We start from the raw sequence: 13,849 nt of genomic DNA, 5'->3' as shown, positions 1-13,849 counted from the left end.
CAGGCTGCTGCGCACCAAGGCGCTCGGTGCTGGAACTTGGCGCGCCGAGGGAGGACCTGGGCTAAGTGCCGCCTCCATGAGGAGCTGCTTGAGTCTAAAGTCCCGCTCCTTTTTAGTCCTGGGTCTGAAAGCCTTACAGATTTTGCACTTATCTGTCTGGTGGGACTCTCCTAAACACTTCAGACACGAGTCGTGTGGATCTCCCGTTGGCATAGGCTTAGCACAGGACGCGCACTGCTTAAAGCCAGGAGCCTTGGGCATGAGCCCGGCTATGCACTGGGGGAAAAGGGGGGGAAAATATCCCCCTTAACCCCCGCTAACTATTTACAACTATTTAAATAATGAACTATTAACAACAATCTAAGAATATACTACAACTATAACTACAACTATCTATAAGAATTACAGGATAAGCTAGGGAGAGTGGAGAACAGCTATGCCACGCTCCAAATGTTCCAACGATCGTCAGGGGCGGTAAGAAGGAACTGAGGGGGCGCTGGGTCGGCTGAGGTATATATCCAGCACCATGAATGCGCCACTCCAGGGGGCTCCACAGCCGACCCACTGGGTGTTGCTAGGGTAGAAAATTTCTCTGACGATCGTACACGCGGCGCACACACACCTAACTGGAATCAATATGAGCAAGCACTCAAATAAGAAACAGACTCCCTCCCCTCAGTTCCAATGCCTGGCTCCTCCCAGGCATGGAACAACAATTAAAGGGAAAAGAACATATTGGGACAAATTGCTAGTAAATGTCAGGAACCCAGCTGCTTAGTTGCCTAGAAACCCAATAAGCTCACTGGGACCAATAAGTGACTGTGCTCCACGATTGGTCAGAAGAGCCAACAGATCACCATTTAAGCACTGTAACAGCAGCAGCACAGTGGGTGCTCAATGCATTCCACAGTTGCAGGTGTGCCGGGCCTGCTTCCTGTCCAGCCTGTTGACCTGAATTTTAGGAGTTATATGTTATGGCTCACTACTGATTGCATCTGACCAGAAGATTTATAGGTTCTTGTCCAATTCAGACTACAGGGTCCGAGAACTCAGACAGTTCTATATTGGGAAAGGACTCTCAGGGTGCTTGGCAAAAACACTTACACTGAGGACAATATCAAATTGATAAAAACTTTATTGAGATTACCAAAAAAATAATAAATGCTATGAAACTTATGACTGCAAAACAGTAAAAGAATCCCAAACTCCTGGTGGTAACATTTTTATTGTAAGTACCTTAACCTAACATACTCACACCCTTCCTTGAGGACCCGGTAATAGGAGGTGAAGGACCAGCCTTACTCCTGGCATACCCGATAACCCAATGGTTCTGGCTTCCCCAGTAGTTAGGAATGTTCAGTAGTTATACTATACTACACAAGCTGAGCTGATAGCATAATAGAAGATAGAATGATAGGTAGATAAAAAAGTCTATAGAATATAGGAGAACAAAGAAAAGGAAGAGCTTCCTAAGATATCCTTACATGGTGTGTTATAGGATCCTGACGCTATGTAATTGAGACCCAACCTACTATACCCAAATCTTATTTCCAAAATGTATGGGTACCCTTATCCTATAGGTTAGTGGATTATGACACTTCCTTTCTACATATTAATAAGGATTGTTTTATTCCAAAAACTGCCAACCTAGGCTTTCTTGGCAACTTCCAGGTTTGTGGTATACCCTGCGGTTACTAACCGGTTGCAAACGCCCGATAAATCTGTTCACTGTTGTGTGTAGTTCCTCCCTTTGGTTCCCCAAAGTTTAGGGACCCTTTCTATCTGTGCCAAAGGTTGCCGGCTTTTATGCTGACTTACCCTTAATTGATTATATTTTTAGCTATTTAGCGGATCTTACCGGATACAAGCTGGCAGGCTTCTTGCATTTCAGCAAAACTTATTCTATGCCTAATTATTAGGAAACACATATCATATGCCTCAACACATCCTAATTTCATAGGAATTAAAACGGATAAAATATAAGAATTGTATATGAAATGGATTAATTCAGAAAGAAACATATTATTTCATACGGCTGGCTGGCTTAGTAGGATCTAATAGCTAGCAAAGTAATCCTATGAGCTACAAGCCTTGCTCCACCGCTTGCCTGCTCCACTACGGCCCTAGTCCATGCCTACCTCTGAACTCCTGATTCCTAACTCCTGGCTCCAACCACTGACTTGTCTCTTGACCACGCCTCCCGTTCTGCCCTCTGATTGCGCTCCAACCATTAGGACAGACTCCTGCTCTGACCACTAGATCTCACAACCTACACCTCAGTGTGTGAGAGTGAGACTGGAATGGACTGGACTGGAGAGAAACTGTGACAGGGAACCTGTGGGAGGGGGGGAAAGGAAGATGGGGAGAGACAGATCAGACAAGGAGCCAAGAGGTGAGGAATTGGGACTCGGTGGGCAAGGAGACTGGGGACAAGCAGTCAAGGTGAGAGGGCACTGGGACTGGTTGGGCAAAGAGACTGGGAATGGAAGGGACCATACTTGGAAAGGAAGCCGGAGCAGAAGGCTAGGACTGGAAGGACAAGGAGATTGTCACAGATAAGAAGCCTGAGGAGTGGAGACTGGGATAGGGACCAGGAGCAAGGCAGGGACAAGTTGGAAGAGACAGAGCAGAAGGCATCAACCTTGGCGGGGGAACAGGCAGAAGAGTGTGCTCCCTAGAATATACTCCCCTCCAGAGCCTGGAATGCAACCCAAGATCTCACCATTCCTCTGATGTCAGCAAATGTGTGTACTACTCACTGATAAAAAGTCTCATTGTTTTCTGGTGTTAGTTCACAGAGGATGACCACCTACTATTTATTGTTATCTTTTATTCCACTAGCTGAAGTGGCAGACGTCTGTGCAACACATTTAAAGGTTCCACCCTACTGAGGAACTATGTGAGTGTCAATATGAAGCCACCTGATGGGATTTGTTGTTTTTTTTTTCAGTTTGCCTTTTTACAAATCTAAAAAATTATACAAAAAATAGCTGTGTTAAAAGAATATAATTAAGATTGCAAAGTCAAGCATTCAGACGTTAGGAAATGCTAGAATTAAGGTTTCCTGTGCAATCTTAATTTGCATCCTCTTGTTATGCATTATGATGAAGACTTTAAATATACATACTAGTTTTTCCATATGACCCCTGCCTTATTGGGTGCAAAGGATGGCTCTGCACTAGGGATGAGTCATGGTTCTGTAGTAAAGGAGACTGTTGTCTGAAGAACCTTTGCTTCATCTCTTGGAGAAATCAAAAGGTGTGTAATGAATGAGGCAGGGGATCCCTACTAGTAGGCAGGGACTATCTACTAGTCTGGTTTGTACCGTGCCTCGTACTCTGGGGCCCCATCCTCGGTTGACCCTTAGACACTACTGTACTAATCATTACTAATAAGTTGTGTCAGAGTTATAAAACTAAGCCATAAAAATGGGCTTTCTGCCCACCCCCTCCACATTCATAGACAAAAACCTTAATTAAACCCTTACAAAATTCTTATTGAAAATAATTTCTTCTATAAGCACTCTAAGGCCTTCAAACTTTAAGAAAAACTTTGATGGTTTAAAAATGTTTTACAGAAGATGTCATTTACCTCTGCTAACTCATTTTCTCTCAATGGTCCAAATCTTGTAACTCCTTGGATGCTTAAAGATAGTATATCTCAAAAGAGATTTATGCATTTGCAAGTGTTATTTCATTTAACTGTAAGCAGCTAACCCATGAACTTCCCAATAAGTTTGGATTATGTTTTAAAAGCTTTGTGCATTTGACAGCATTTTGTCAATTTAGTTGTTTCTCTTGTACATACAGCCTCTCATGTTTGTGTGGGTCTTTCACGCAGCAACAGAAAGAGGGAAAGATTTAAAAAGGAAAACATGATTGTAAAACCATAAAAATTGGAAGAGGATTCAGGGGCCAGTGTCATATTTGAAAATACTTGAAATCTAATGAGGTTTAAAGTTGATAGTACCCCTTCAAGGTGGCAGAAGAATTCTTGAATTGCAAGCATGTCAGCATTCATAAAACATTTTATGAAGTCCATTATAAAAATCTTTTTGCTCCCTAGCTGATAATAGGGTTCTGCCAAACACTACTCCCATCTATGACTGTGAAGAAGTTTGGACCTTCTTTTAAGAAGTGCTGAGCATAAACAACTCCAACTGAAGTTACCGGGAGCTTAGTCAGCACCTCTAAAAGTCAGGTCTTATACTGTCTTCAAAAAGTAAGTTTTTAAAAAATTAACAATAAGCTAACAAAACCAGATTTGTTCTCAAGAAGACAGCTAATCAGTAAATAGATTCCACAATAACTAAGAAAAGCTAGGAAGTTTTAGATTAGCTTTTAAAAACTTGTCACCTTTTGTCACTTTAATTAATATATTTTAGCCCTGACCCTCCTACAGCCAGTCTAAAAGTTCCAAGACTGTTCTTCAGAACCAGCTCAGAAAGTAGTAAAGTAAAAATGGAACTAGATGTCATTTCAAAAGAAAGCCAGAAGTGAATTCCAAGGAAATTAGAAGTCACATAGAGAAGATTTATTTTGCAATTTCACTAAATAAATGTCTTAAGGAGTGTAATCACAATACAAGAAATATGATAAGCCCTTTGAATGTTATGAACATTGCTCTAAGATTCAATCAATATAGTCACATATTCTAAAATACTCTCCAACTTACCCAATCAGCCCCCTGCACTCCTTATCAGAAAATTCCCTGCTCGTTGATTGATTTAAAGCTAGTTTAAACAGGTGCATCTTACAGATTACAATATTAAGCTTTAGATGACTGTTAGAAGCAGCAAGTTACAAGGATGGGAGAACTTTGCCAGAATTTTTACCACAATTTTACATTTAATCCAAGATGGCACCTCCAACACCAGTACATTGCGTCACTAGTTCAGTAATGTCTTAAAAGGGAAAATGCTACCTAATGAAATACCAGTACTTTCTGTCCCACAATTTTCCTTGGAGACTACCCTCCATACAAATGTTGACTAGACCTGATCCTTAAATTGTGAGATCTAATGTCATCACACCCCAAAGAAGTACAGCTTAAGCTGGCACTGTCCTTTCAAGTAAATAAAAGCTTTGTTTACCTATGTTTACCCTGCAACTGTTGGAACACAAATACAAGCCATTTTAGTGCGTGTTTTGAAACAGAAAAAAACAAAGAAAGTATTTGCTTCTTACTGGACTGATTCACTTAAGAGAAATGCACAACAGTGACAAGTCAAGAAGTGACTGAATTTATTCTTCACAGTTCCGGGAAAATTAGTCTTTAAAATTATTTGAGATAAGAAAGTTTACAAGGTCACAACTCAATTTTTTTTAAAATATCTAAGCTACCTTTTGGTGTGCTCACATCAACCTAGAGTGTTCATAAAGAAAATAAGCTTCATGCCATAAGAGCAATGTTTTATTTTTCAGCAAACAAGGTATCCAGGATTGAGAAAAAGGCCTGCTTTGTAAACATGGGATATATTACACCTTTCAACTCCCAAAATTGATTTCCCATACATGGAATGTGGATAGCCTTGGTAGACTCGCGAATCAACTAGTCAGGATGGAACTGGTGGAATTTTTCAGCCAACACTTTTTTCCACTGAAAAATGCAGTTTTGAGTCAACTGAAACATTTCCCAAATTTGCCAAATGTTTTCAGTAGGGGAAAAAAACAAAAAATTCTGCAAATAAATAAATAATCAGAACTCTTGTTTTGATATTTTCTAAATACAATGTTTTGATTGTTGTTGTTATTAAACAACAAAGTTTTTATTAAAACTTTTCATTTTGAAATTTGGTTCAACTGCATTTAAAACACAAATTAAAAAACTCTAAAATGAAATATTTTGTTCAGACTAAATCATTCTTTTTCCAAGTCACTGAAAAATTCGAAACATTTTTGTTTCAGGTTAACCCCAAACTAGTTTGGATGGAGAGGACAGTAGGCAATGCTCTGCCATGATTAACACTGCATGAAACCCCCAATTGGCTCACAAATTAGGAAGGTGCAAATTTGCCATAGGGGTAAGTAAAGACAGAATCTGGCCATAGAAGTATTTGTGAGAAAGGTTTAATGAGTAAGGCTACGATTTTGTCACGGAGGTTGCAGAAGTCACGGAATCATGACCTACAAAAACCTCCGCGATGTCAGATGGCAGGCAGCTGGGAGCTGTAGGATGCCCCCCAAGCTCCTGGCAGGGGTACCCCTCAACTCCCCGCTGTGGACAGCAGGGGGACTCCCTCTACCCCGGCTGCCGTGGGCGGCGGGGCGCCCCCCACAGCTCCCCATCGCTGCACGTGGCATCCTGAAGCTGCCCACCTCCGTGAGCAGCAGGGGTGACCCCGGAGCTCCCAGGAACTCCAGAGCTCCCCCTCCCAAATGGCAGCAGCCCCCCCCCAGCTCCCAGGAACTCCTGGCTACTGCAGGCAGCTGGGGGAGACCCCCTGAGCTCCCAGCCATCGCAGAGGGGGGAACCCCTGGAGCTCCTGGCCGCTGTGGGCAGAAGCAGGGACCCCCGCTGCTCCCACGAACTCCTGACCACTGTGGATGGCGGGGGGGGCCCCCGCAGTTCTCGGCCGCTGCGGGCACTGGGGGGGCTCTAAGCCACATGGTGGGGGACCCCACAGCTCCTGGCCAGCCTTCGCAGCTCCCACCACCATGGGGGAAGAGGAACCCTGGAGCTCTGAGACCCCCACAGGTGGTGGAGGCCTCTGGAGCTCCCAGCCAGGCCCCCTTCAGCAGCTCCCCATTTTGTCATGGATATTTTTAGTAAAAGTCAGGGACAGGTCACGGGCTTCTGTGAATTTTTCTTTATTGCCCATGACCTGTCTGTGATTTTTACTAAAAATATCCATGACAAAATCTTAGCCTTATTAATGAGTTTTTTAGTGCCCAAAAGGGCATCATTTGATAAAGCATAAGACACCATCTTTTGGTTGTACTCATTTTTCAAACACCAGGATCATATTTAAGAATTACAGCAGTACTTTAAGAGTGAACACAACAGACATAATCTTTCAAGTGTCTTAATGAACTTCAGTACCAGGAAAGATAATGAAGCAAATAGTTAAGCAATCAATTTGCAAACACCTAGAAGAAAATAAGGTTGTAAGTAACACTCAGCATGGATTTGTCAGTAACAAATCATGTCAAACCAACCTAATAGCTTTCTTTGGCAGGGTAAGAAGCCTTGTGGATATGGGGGAAGGCAGTAGATGTAGTATATCTTGACTTTATTAAGGCTTTCTATACTGTCTCATAGGACCTTCTCATAAACAAGTAAGGGAAATACAACCTAGATGGAGCTATTTTAAATTGGGTGCATAACTGATTGGAACTCGTTGGAAAACCATTCCCAGAGAGTAGTTATCAGTGGTTCAGTCAAGCTGGAAGGGCATATTGAGTAGGGTCCTGCAGGGATCAATTCTGGGTCCAGTTCTGTTCAATATCTTCATCAGTGATTTAGATAAGGGCATAGAGAGTACACTGAAAGTTTGTGGAGGGATTGCAAGTGCTTTGGAGGATAGGATTAAAATTCAAAATGATATGGACAAACTGGAGAAATGGTCTAAAGTAAATAGGATGAAATTCAATAAGGACAAATGCAAAATATTCCACATAGGAAGGAACAATCAGTTGCACACATACAAAATGGGAAATGACTGCCCAGGAAGGAGTACTGTGGAAAGGGATCTGGGGAGTCATAGTGGTTCACAAGCTAAATATGAGTCAACAGTGTAAAACCGTTGAAAAAATGCAAACATCATTCTAGGATGTATTAGCAGGAGTGTCGTAAGCAAGACACAAGAAGTAATTCTTCCACTCTACACTGCGCTGATTCTGCCTCAGCTGGCGTATTGTGTCCATTTCTGGGTGCCATATTTCAGGAAAGATGTGGACAAATTAGAGAGAGTCTAGAGAAAAGCAACAAAAATGATTAAAGATCTAGAAAACATGACTTATGAGGGAAGATTGAAAAACTGGGTTTGTTTAGTCTGGAGAAGAGATGATGGGGGGGGTCATCACAGTTTTCAAGTACATAAAATGTTGTTACATGGAGGAGGGAGAAAAAAAATGTTCTCCTTAAAGTCTGAGTATGGGACAAGAAGCAATAGGCTTAAAGTGAAGCAAGGGCAGTTTAGGTTGGACTTCAGGAAAAACTTCCTAACTGTTAGAGTGGTTAAGCACTGGAATAAATTGTCTAGGGAGGTTGTGGAATCTCTGTCATTGTCTAATCTGCTCTTTAAAATCTCCAAACACGTGTCAAAGCTCGTCTAGATAATATTTAGTCCTGCCTTGAGTGCAGGGGACTAGACTAAAAGACCTCTTGAGGTCCCTTCCAGTCCTATGATTCTATGACAAATCCTATCTTAGAGCTTGGCTGTAGACAATGGATCGTGTGGCATGTCCTGGATAGAAGCTGGAGGCATGTAGGTAAGTGTAGCGGTCAGTAGGTTTCCGGTATAGGGTGGTATTTATGTGACCATCGCATACAACTGCATTTGTTCCAGTCCCTCAGACAGAGACAAGCACCTACAAGATCTCTATCAAGCATTCTTAAAACTACAATACCCACCTGCTGAAGTGAAAAAACAGATTGACGGAGCCAGACGAGTACCCAGAAGTCACCTCCTACAAGACAGGCCCAACAAAGAAAATAACAGACCACCACTAGCTGTCACCTTCAGCCCCCAACTAAAACCTCTCCAGCGCATCATCAAAGATCTACAACCGATCCTGAAAGATGATCCCTCACTCTCACAGATCTTGGGAGACAGACCTGTCCTCGCTTACAGACAACCCCCCAACCTAAAGCAAATACTCACCAGTAACCACACATCACTGAACAAAAACACTGACCCAGGAACCTATCCTTGTAACAAAGCCCGATGCCAACTCTGTCCACATATCTATTCAAGTGACATCATCATAGGACCTAATCACATCAGCCATACCATCAGGGGCTCGTTCACCTGCACATCTACCAATGTGATATATGCCATCATGTGCCAGCAATGCCCCTCTGCCATGTACATTGGCCAAACCGGACAGTCTCGACACAAAAGAATTAATGGACACAAATCTGACATCAGGAATCACAATACTCAAAAACCAGTGGGAGAACACTTTAACCTGTCTGGTCATTCAATGACAGACCTGCGCATGGCTATTTTTACAACAGAAAAACTTCAAAAACAGACTCCAACGAGAGACTGCTGAGCTGGAATTGATATGCAAACTAGATACAATCAACTTAGGATTGAATAAGGACTGGGAATGGTTGAGCCATTACAAACTTTGAATCTATCTCCCCTTGTAAGTATTCTCACACTTCTTATCAAACTGTCCGTACTGGGCTATCTTGATTATCACTTCAAAAGTTTTTTTTCCCTCTTACTTAATTGGCCTCTCAGAGTTGGTAAGACAACTCCCACCTGTTCATGCTCTCTGTATGTGTGTATATATATCTCCTCAATATATGTTCCATTCTATATGCATCCGAAGAAGTGGGCTGTAGCCCACGAATGCTTATGCTCTAATAAATTTGTTAGTCTCTAAGGTGCCACAAGTACTCCTGTTCTTTTTACAGATACAGACTAACACGGCTGCTACTCTGAAATAAGACTATATGGTCTCCAATAGGCTTTAGATATATACTTCTGCCTACTTACAAAAAATAAGTTACTTAACTGAGGATGTGTCTACACTACAAGCACTACAGTGGCCAATTGCTGTGCTGCAGCTATGCCGCTGTAGTGTAGAGACTAGCTACAACAACAGAAGGGGTTTTTTCATCACTGTAGTAAATTCACCCTGAGAAACAAGATCAATAGAACCATTATTCCTTCGACACAGCAATATCTTCACCAGGCCTTAGGCTGGATTAACAAGGTCTGTCAGAGGTGTGAATTTTTCACACCCCCGAGTGACAAAGATAGGTAAACCTAAATTTTAGGTGTAGACCAGGCCTGAGTTATTATAACACAGAAAAATGTGAAGCACAATGAAATGAAGTTCTAAAAATGAAAGAATGGCATCATGATGGAATCAAAAAGGTAGGCCACTGCCTACCTCTTGTTGGAAAATTTCACAATATTTGACCATGATCAAGTAATAGGCAATCAATTGACTGACTTGCCTAGCTATAAAGATAAAAATTGCTATACAATAAAAATTATTTTAATTGCTTTAGTTCTTTGAAGTAGAAGTGAAAAGAAGAGGAGGTTAGATTGCCCATATCATTCTTATCTTAAATACTCAATTGGTTATGACAAACAAAGTATGAATGCTTTTTTAAATGATCATTTACAGATATTTACACAAAACAGTTCTGTTCATGTTATTTTTAGCAACATTAAAAATTATAAACTTTTACAGATGTCAGATACTCTTGCATTAGTGAAGTTATTTGCTTACCTCTGTTATCTGTGAAAAGCTACAAACCCCACAAAAATATTATTTGCATTAATCTAGCCGTAGGAGATAAAAAGGTGCAAATATTCCACAAGGCTTGGGCTTGTCTACACTTAAAATGCTGCTACAGAACTGTAATGCTTAGTGGAAATGCTATGTACAAACTTCTCCTATTGAATCATAGAATATCAGGGTTGGAAGGGACCTCAGGAGGTCATCTAGTCCAGTCCCCTGCTCAAAGCAGGACCAATCCCCAACTAAATCATCCCAGCCAGGGCTTTGTCAAGCCTGACCTTAAAAACCTCTAAGGAAGGAGATTCCACCACCTCCCTAGGTAACCCATTCCAGTGCTTCACCACCCTCCTAGTGAAAAAGTTTTTCCTAATATCCAACCTAAACCTCCCCCACTGCAACTTGAGACCATTACTCCTTGTTCTGTCATCTGGTACCACTGAGAACAGTCTAGATCCATCCTCTTTGGAACCCCCTTTCAGGTAGTTGAAAGCAGCTATCAAATCCCCCATCATTCTTCTCTTCTGCAGACTAAATAATCCCAGTTCCCTCATCGTCTCCTCATAAATCACGTGCTCCAGCCCCCTAACCATTTTTGTTGCCCTCCGCTGGACTCTTTCCAATTTTTCCACATCCTTCTTGTAGTGTGAGGCCAAAACTGGACACAGTACTTCAGATGAGGCCTCACCAATGCCGAATAGAAGGGAATGATCATGATCATGTCCCTCGATCTGCTGGCAATGCTCCTACTTGTACAGCCCAAAATGCTGTTAGCCTTCTTGGCAACAAGGGCACATTGTTGACTCATATCCAGCTTCTCGTCCACTGTAATCCCCAGGTCCTTTTCTGCAGAACTGCTGTCTAGCCATTCAGTCCCTAGTCTTCCATTCTAAGTGTAGAACTCTGCACTTGTCCTTGTTGAACCTCATCAGGTTTCTTTTGGCCCAATCCTCTAATTTATCTAGGTCCCTTTGTATCCTATCCCTACCCTCCAGCGTATCTACCACTCCTCCCAGTTTAGTGTCATCTGCAAACTTGCTGAGGGTGCAACACACGCCATCTTCCAGATAATTAATGAAAATATTGAACAAAACTGGCCCCAGGACCGACCCTTTGGGCACTCCGCTTGATACTGGCTCCCAACTAGACATGGAGCCATTGATCACTACCTATTGGTGTAGGTACTTTGCTTTCCCAAGAAGCAGTAACTATAGCGCTAGCGCTGTCTACACCGGGGGGTTAGTTCAGTCTATGTTGCTCAGGAGTGTGGACATAGTTATATCAACATATGTTTGTAGCGTAGCCCAGTGCATAATCAACCATTTACAATATCTGAGAAATATTTAGCCTGTGGCAATCGCAAAGTGAGTACTTAAAGCTTTTAATACAATCCAGCACAATCCTCTGGTTAAAAAAAGCAGACAGACAAGGATGCTCGCACCACCTAAAACAATGCTGTAGTCATCCCCATCAGCCAGCTGCAGCACATCAGCAAGGTGGAGCCTTATGTTGGGAACTTGAAAGGCTTCAGAGATAATCAGGGGCTTGCTCCACTTTTGAGATTTTGTATGTTTAAACACTAGAAACAAACACTGAGCGCTCAGTTGTGAAGCCAGCACTGGCCCGACAGGGTCACTGGGGGGGAAGAGAGAGAGCAGGGGGTGACCTGGCTACTGAGAAGAGCACCCGCAGCCTGGCTGCCAAACCGCACTCACGGGGGGAAGGTGCCACCCCGGCGGATGTTAAGTCGCTCTGAGTGGTAGGAAACCAGGCTGTTCTGCTGTGTGTGTCCCTGGGCGCGGACAATCCCCGCTGCGGGCAGAGTGCCCCTCGCTGCCCGGCACCGCCCAGGCGCAGGCAGCAGCTCCGGCCCGCGGGCTCTGCTGTCCCGGAACGAGGAGGCGGCTGACAGGGAGCCCAGCCAGCCCGGGGTGCCAGGCCCCTCATCCCGACTCCGCGGCTCCATGCAGGGGGCGGGGGATGCGGTGCCCAAGGCGGAGCTGAGGTCTCATATTCCCCTCCCCCAGGAACCCCGGTCCCTCCGGCCCACCCCCGCGCCCCGCCCAGACCCCCGGACACACACAAAGGCCCGGCCCGGGGTGGGGGCCCGCTGCGGTCTCTGATCCTCGCGCCCCACCCTTCACCTTCCAGCTCCTCCATGGCGCGCTCCGGCTCCGGCTCCGGCTGCCGCTGCTGTAGCAACACGGCCCCACCCCGACCGCTAACATCCCCCGCTCCCATTGGCTTCCCCGGGCGGCCGGGCGCGGCGCGCAGTGCGGGAGGGAGGGGGAGGTAGAGTCCCCGTCCGTCGGGCCTGGCGCGCTCCCTGCTGATCCCGCCCTCTGCCTAGCCCTCCCCACATACCGCTGCTCCTCTGAGCTCTCCCCAAATACCCCCGCCGCCACCCCACCCCCCAAACCTCAATCTGCTGCTTCTCTAATCGCTCCCCAAATGCCCCTGGCCTCTAGTGCCCCTCCATCTCCAAGTCTTTCCCAAATCCCCCTGGTGGCCCCCAGTTCTCCCGCATCTCTAATTTCTCCCCAATACCCCAGCATCTCTTAGATCTCCCAAAATACCCCAGCCCTCCCCCCCCAATTTTCTTGCAACCAGTCTGTCCCCAAATCCAATTTACCTTCCATCCTCCTGAATCCTCCGACAAATCCCTGTACATCTTTTATTGCGCCCCCAATCTCAGTACATTGCTACTCTTTCCCATACCTCCCAAGTTCCCTCTGACTGCCAGATGTTGGGACTGGATGACAGGGTGGATCACTTGATAATTGCCATGTTCTGTTCACTCCCTTTGATGCATTGGCCACTGTCCAAAGACAGGCTATGGTGCTAGAGGGACCGTTGGTCTGACCCAGTGTGGCCATCCTTATGCTCTTCTGTCCCCTTGGATCGACTCTTTCTCTACCCTCAAATCCCACTGTATGGCTTATACACTCCATCCCAAATCTCCTTACATCATTTTCCTCCGTCACACAACTGATCTCTCTGCAGCAGCATGTTATCTATTAATTATGATTAATGTTCTTGGAGATGCTAAAAATCTAGAGAGAATGTGGGAAGTGCTAACAGCCCACCCAAAGGGAGTGAACAGAATGTGGGAAGCTGCTGGAAATTCATGGTACCACAGAATCCCCTTTTTTCACTGAGATTTTTCAGTCCTCTCCCTTTATTTGTTTTAGCAATGCTCTGTTACATTTACAGACATCAGAAAAGTACCTAGTGACTGATAATGAATTTCAGTGCACCTGTAGAAGAAGAAGAAGATATAAGTACTGCTAACATAAGAGTAGCCATACTGGGTCAGACCAATAGTGCATCTAGACCAGTATTCTTTCTTTTGACAGTGGCCAGAGTCAGATGCTTCAGACAAAATGAACAGAACAGAGAGAGTGTACCGAGTGAACCATCCCCTG

At 44.2% G+C, this 13,849-nt stretch overlaps 1 protein-coding gene across 3 annotated transcripts in view; it reads right to left on the bottom strand.

The window, feature by feature from the left end:
- ZC2HC1A (zinc finger C2HC-type containing 1A) overlaps nucleotides 1–12,633 on the bottom strand; it is a 54,298-nt gene extending 41,665 nt beyond the window's left edge. For all 3 annotated transcript variants that reach the window (XM_034763163.1, XM_034763164.1, XM_034763165.1), the window contains exon 1: nucleotides 12,569–12,633. In XM_034763163.1, coding sequence (XP_034619054.1) covers nucleotides 12,569–12,584 — 16 coding nt within the window. In that variant the 5' untranslated portion in view covers nucleotides 12,585–12,633. The remainder of the gene's footprint in view (nucleotides 1–12,568) is intronic.
- Nucleotides 12,634–13,849: the final 1,216 nt, after the last annotated feature.

The sequence above is a fragment of the Trachemys scripta genome, chromosome 2, assembly GCF_013100865.1.
Source record: "Trachemys scripta elegans isolate TJP31775 chromosome 2, CAS_Tse_1.0, whole genome shotgun sequence".
In the NCBI taxonomy this organism is placed as follows: domain Eukaryota; kingdom Metazoa; phylum Chordata; order Testudines; family Emydidae; genus Trachemys; species Trachemys scripta.
This window is presented reverse-complemented; position numbering and strand designations above follow the sequence as displayed.